The sequence below is a fragment of the Vigna unguiculata genome, chromosome 7 (assembly GCF_004118075.2).
Source record: "Vigna unguiculata cultivar IT97K-499-35 chromosome 7, ASM411807v1, whole genome shotgun sequence".
NCBI lineage: Eukaryota > Viridiplantae > Streptophyta > Magnoliopsida > Fabales > Fabaceae > Vigna > Vigna unguiculata.
In genome coordinates this window covers 34,679,921-34,685,503 of record NC_040285.1, presented here as the reverse complement: position 1 = coordinate 34,685,503, position 5,583 = coordinate 34,679,921, and the positions used below count along the sequence as shown (strand labels likewise).

The 5,583-nt window shown below is 33.7% G+C and overlaps 1 protein-coding gene across 1 annotated transcript; it reads left to right on the top strand.

The window, feature by feature from the left end:
- Positions 1 to 670: 670 nt before the first annotated feature.
- LOC114192204 (signal peptide peptidase-like 1) lies at positions 671 to 4,755 on the top strand. The gene is made up of 4 exons (XM_028081847.1): positions 671 to 788; positions 1,328 to 2,254; positions 2,893 to 3,093; positions 4,530 to 4,755. The coding sequence occupies exons 2-4, from the start codon at positions 1,457 to 1,459 to the stop codon at positions 4,644 to 4,646; spliced, it is 1,116 nt and encodes a 371-aa protein (XP_027937648.1). The 5' UTR covers positions 671 to 788; positions 1,328 to 1,456; the 3' UTR covers positions 4,647 to 4,755.
- The last annotated feature ends 828 nt before the right edge of the window (positions 4,756 to 5,583 follow it).

The window sequence follows — 5,583 nt, the reverse complement described above, 5'->3', positions numbered from 1 at the left end:
TTAAAAATGCGTGAATTTAGTCTTTTTAACTAAATTTTGTTAAGTTTATCGGACGTTTCAAGTGCATTTCATTATAGTATTTAAATTATTTAAACCGTTTGAAATATTTTTACTTTAATGTTAACTCAAATATTATCACAACATGTGTTTAAAATGTCAAATAAACTTCATAAAATTGGGTAAGAATGACTAAATTCACGCATTTCTAGAGATGAAGAACTAAATTGGTATAAAGTTCCGAAGAAGGACTAATTTCAAAATTCACTGAAACTTGAGAAACCAAAAGCATATTTAACCCTTTAATTATGTTTAACTTTTCATAGACATACATCAAATAAATTATTAATTAAAATATTACATTTTTTCTTTTAAATTAAATAAAATTGTATTATGATGATTAGATAAATATTCATTTAGTATTATATTTAATTATACACTTTTTAAAATTTAAAATTCAAAACATATTAATTATATCCTTTTATAATTCTCCTACTAACAACACCATTTCATAAAAATTAATGACAAAGATTGCAATCATGGTACAATTTGTATTAAATCCATTTTTCTTTTTCCAAAAACTAAATTATAATCAATTTACTAATTTATTAGTAAAATGTCATTGATCCTATAAAAAAAAGTAGGGGGACAAGTGGGAAATAAGTGAGAGTGATGGGGTAAACATGAAATTATGAATAGGTTGACATTCACATCACTTTGGGAGAAATGGGTGGCATCTTTGATTAGCGCGAGAAAGCAAAGGGTCTCTCTAACCTCTGCAAAAGTCCAAGGTCAGTCTTTCCCCTAAACCCTAATTCCCCAATTTCCTTTTCTTCCATTTTTCATAACATACTTCGCTTCAATATCCCCGATGGGTTTTGATAATCGTGGATGTGCATAAGTTTTTAACCTCCGATTCAAAATCTTCAACTTTTGCGATGCGGGTCGGTGGTAGTGTGTTTTTTTTTTTTTTTTTTTTTTGTGGGGTTAATAGATGTGATCGTGAGAAAGAAGAATAAAGGGATGATGAGAATTTTGGGTGCATTACTCAATTTAATTGCTTTTTTGAAATCAAGAAAGAAATCTGTCGAATTTGGATTTGGGGTAAATAAAACCATAATGTGAACATATTCTGATGGGTTTGTATGCTTTAGAGGGATGACACTGCTGTTGTAGTGGTTAGACCTTAGAGGAAACCTTTTTTTTTTTTTTTGTGTGTGCGTGGTATAAATGGGAATATAGCTTATGATTCTGAAATTATTTTTGTTGCACGTTTGTTTTTTCAATGAAATACTTACATGTGCTTACAAGGTTCATTTGCTTTATGCAGGTTGCACGGTTTTAACTGCTTAGGATTTTGTCTTCCAAATTAAAAACTGTGCAACTTTGGTTGTAAAGTTACAGGTGTTGAGTTGTGTATGCATGAAAGTAGGCTTGACATAATCGTGCCTCTTGTAAAATGGAATCCCTTTCGAAACTTTTGTATTTGCTCGAGCCTGCACCTGTGACACTTATCACTACAGCAGTGGCTGTGACATTTGGTTCTGCGTTTCGAGCTCTAAACTACGGCAAGGAAATGGAACGTAATCGTGACTTATCCGAAGCATCCATTACATTGGATAGGTCACAAGCCTTGATGATCCCTGTCATGAGCTCTTTTAGCTTGCTTTTGATGTTCTACTTGTTCTCATCTGTCTCGCAGCTTCTCACTGCATTCACTGCCATTGCGTCCGCTTCTTCCCTTTTCTTCTGCTTGTCTCCTTATGTTGCTTATCTAAAGACACAGTTTGGTTTAGCTGATCCATTTGTTTCACGATGTTGCTCAAAATCTTTTACACGACTCCAAGCTATACTGTTGGTAGTTTGCTCTTTCATAGTCGCGTCTTGGCTTGTTTCTGGTCATTGGATACTGAATAATTTATTAGGCATATCTATATGCATTGCTTTTGTAAGCCATGTGCGTCTCCCAAACATCAAGATTTGTGCAATGCTCCTTCTTTGTCTATTCGTATATGACATTTTTTGGGTTTTCTTTTCCGAAAGATTTTTTGGTGCAAATGTCATGGTATCAGTAGCAACGCAGCAAGCATCAAATCCCGTGCACACAGTTGCTAATAGTTTAAGCCTTCCTGGGTTGCAACTAATAACCAAGAAGTTAGAGTTGCCTGTAAAGATTGTTTTTCCAAGAAATTTGCTGGGCGGTGTTGTTCCTGGAGAGAATGCGACGGACTTCATGATGCTTGGTTTAGGTGACATGGTATGACATTCTTACCCTCTATCTCTAACGATATGTGGATTTGTCCGTAACTGTTTCTGAGTTTTAGACTCTCTTTTCAATTGTTTACTGTCATATGAAGTACTACTGTGTTGTTTTGGATTTACTTCACTTAATATTGAACTATAGAAAGCTTCATGTTGTTTGATTTAAATCGGTTGTGCAAATTTTATATGTCGTGCACTTCTTTCTCTTGTTTTCTTCATGCATCCTGCCTTGTTAGGTTTTATGTATGTTATGTGGATTAACATGTATTATCATTATGATTTTGAACCCCTTTTCAGGGAAATATTATGTCATATCATATGCAAGAGCAATAGAATTGAAAAAAAAAAGATATGGCTATTGTTCACTTTGTTGTATTGTACATGTTGCTGTAAAACCTCCTTCCCCTGAACCAATTTATATTGGACTGAAATTTGAAAGGGTGTTTAACTTCTCATGCTACAAGGTGGTTTGATTTCATTGAAATTTATGTTGTAAGATTGCATTGAATGTGATATGTTAAATGCTTATGCTTTCTTTGTGCTCCAGTGCTTGTATTGTTAAACTATAAATTGTTTATTTACAATATCACCGTAGGCTGACCATGTTTTATAAATTTTTGTCTTCTTTTATAGGCTATCCCAGGAATGCTCCTGGCTTTAGTCCTCTGCTTTGATTATCGCAAGAGCAGGGACATTGTAAATCTCTTTGAGTTACATTCCTCAAAGGGGCACAAGTACATATGGTATGCACTACCTGGGTATGCCATTGGTTTAGTAACTGCTTTGGCTGCTGGTGTCTTGACTCACTCACCTCAACCTGCACTTCTGTATCTGGTACTTCTGTTTTTCTTTTTATTCTTGTCATTATACTGGTTTCATAGCTACCTTTACTTTTTACATCATTTATTCCTGAACTTATGTTCTTGTCATATTTATTCTGTTTGTGTGCTCATGAGCAGGGAAGACATTAAATACATCTTATTAAACACTTTAAGTTACTCAAGATCGTTGGCATAGAATGACTTTTGTGTTTTTTATATAATAAAGTTTTTTTTTTTCAGATAAAAAGACATTTTTGACTCTTTTTATGTGCTAATGTGCACACAACTGGAATTCCTTTATCTATTTATATATTGGGAGGTTTTAGGTTGTATGACTAATACAAGAAAGTAGTCACAGTTATGACTCATTTTAGCTTTGTTATTTCTCTACCCAGTCCATTAGTATGGCATACCAACTTGAAGAATTTCCATCTTGAAATTCAATCTGAAGATAATTTTGCCGGATTTTTTTGGGTTAAACTAAATAGATCAAAACAGGAGATTGTTCATCAATCCATTATCTATGTGATGCAATTATTGGCCTTATGATGGATCATAAAAGTTGACTCCTTAATTTCTCCATCTCTTCTGTTATCAACATATGTAAAAGTTGGTTCTATGTTCCTAGGTTGCACTTAACAATAGAGGTTACAGTAGCCATTGTGTATATCCCTAGCTTCTCTTGTAAAAGTTGGTTCTATGTTCTTCCTAGGTGCACTAACAGTAGAAGCTACAGTTTCCATTGTGTAACCCTTGCTTCCCTTGTAAAAGTTGGTTCTATATTCCTCGGTGCACTTATCAATAGAAGTTACGGTTGCTAGATTTGTGCCGCAGTTGTTTGTAAACTGAAATTGTTGAGCATTTTTTCACAACGTATATATTTGGTTTGTAAATTGCAATGTTAGTAACGGGCTGTTTGTTTGTCATTTTGTCATCTGTTTTCTAGGATCAAAGTCTAAGTGCATAATGACTACTTCCCATTGGCCCAGTGCATAAGTTGCACTGTACATCCGATCATTGTTTATTATTTTTCGAAATTAATTTGCTTGGTAGAATTTCAAACAATGCGATACCTGATCCATAGTTCTTATTCTCATGATTGTCAATGGTGCTCCATTCTTAAGAGCATACAAACTCGTATCTGTTGGAATCATCCTAAATGAATAATAATATTTAAACAGGAACCTGTCTCATTTTCATTCTTGTTTCCTGTGATCATAAATGGAATAAACATTAGTATCTTTTCACCATAATATAGAAGGAGATCCTTAGGTCTGGTACATGCCGAAAATGAAAAGTAAGCTTAACCTAAGATAATCTTGAGCTTTTACATATTAATGTTAAATTTTACAATAATTGCGTTAACCTTGGTGCAGCTGATTTCATGTTTTGGTGATTTTATGATGTGTTTGGTTTCGCTTCTAATGTTCCTTTTGTTGGTTTTTGTAGGTGCCTTCTACTTTGGGACCTGTGATTGTGATCTCTTGGATGAAAAGAGAATTACTTGAGCTGTGGGAAGGAAACATACCGAATCTCAATGATAAGGATCGCGAAATAGAAGTTTAGTCTAGTAACCCCGCTGGATTATAATAGCTAAACACAAAGTTGTAAATTTACTGAGAACCTTTAATCGTCAGACTCCTCAACAAAATTTATAATCTTCATCTTGCTTTGTCTTGATGTTTCTATTGATACACCATACATAAATTGAGCCAAACAAGTTTATAAGAACTCCTCTGTGCTAAACAAGAAAGCATAAGACTTGCCTTAAATCTCTAGTAGTCAGGGATAATGATAATACCAAAAGATACATTTTCTAATAATAAAAGTACAACAATAATGTTAATGATTTTATTATTAACAAAAATAAAAAACTATCTGCAATGTTTTTATTATCGTGCAAAAACATTGCTTCCGAGATCATATAACTGCCCTGGAAGGATGAATTTTGGCTCTCATTATTACTACTGATGAATCTATTGAGATAAATTGAATGTCCAACTCTTCCAGCAATGACGAAGCAGTTCTCCCGACAGAAGGTTATGTGACATGTCGAAAAAGCTAAGATCATTCTCTTCAACATTTGTATGCCATTAGGTGGCATCAAGGATCTGGATAAACATAATAAGAAACAGGACAATGTCATGTGTTGAAAAAACAAAGCAAAGCAATCATATCTTGACCCATAACTCTTTTTATAGGACCCATCGATGAAAAAATTCCAACTAAGAGATTTGAGATTGTTTGTAAAAAATTTATTGTGCTCCATGTAGCGTCACTGTTTAAGACATTGTGGGTTGTTTGGTCTGTCTTAGCTAGAGAAAGGTGCATATATTGGTAACTGATATAACTGCTGGAATTTTCTTGCAATAATTTCAAATTGTTGTAACTTTCTTTCCAATCACTCTCCAAAGGAGGGATATAATTGTCTCTTCCATTTTAGGAAGATGAGCAGTGGTCATCATCAATGAAAAACATTCTCCATATTTCTATCATCTTGTAT

Excerpts from the sequence above, each read along its gene's own strand:
- LOC114192204 (XM_028081847.1), top strand. The coding sequence starts at position 1,457 with ATGGAATCCCTTTCGAAACTTTTGTATTTGCTCGAGCCTGCACCTGTG. Across the intron at positions 2,255-2,892 it reads TGCTTGGTTTAGGTGACATG|GCTATCCCAGGAATGCTCCT; the intron begins GTATGACATTCT and ends CTTCTTTTATAG. Across the intron at positions 3,094-4,529 it reads AACCTGCACTTCTGTATCTG|GTGCCTTCTACTTTGGGACC; the intron begins GTACTTCTGTTT and ends TGGTTTTTGTAG.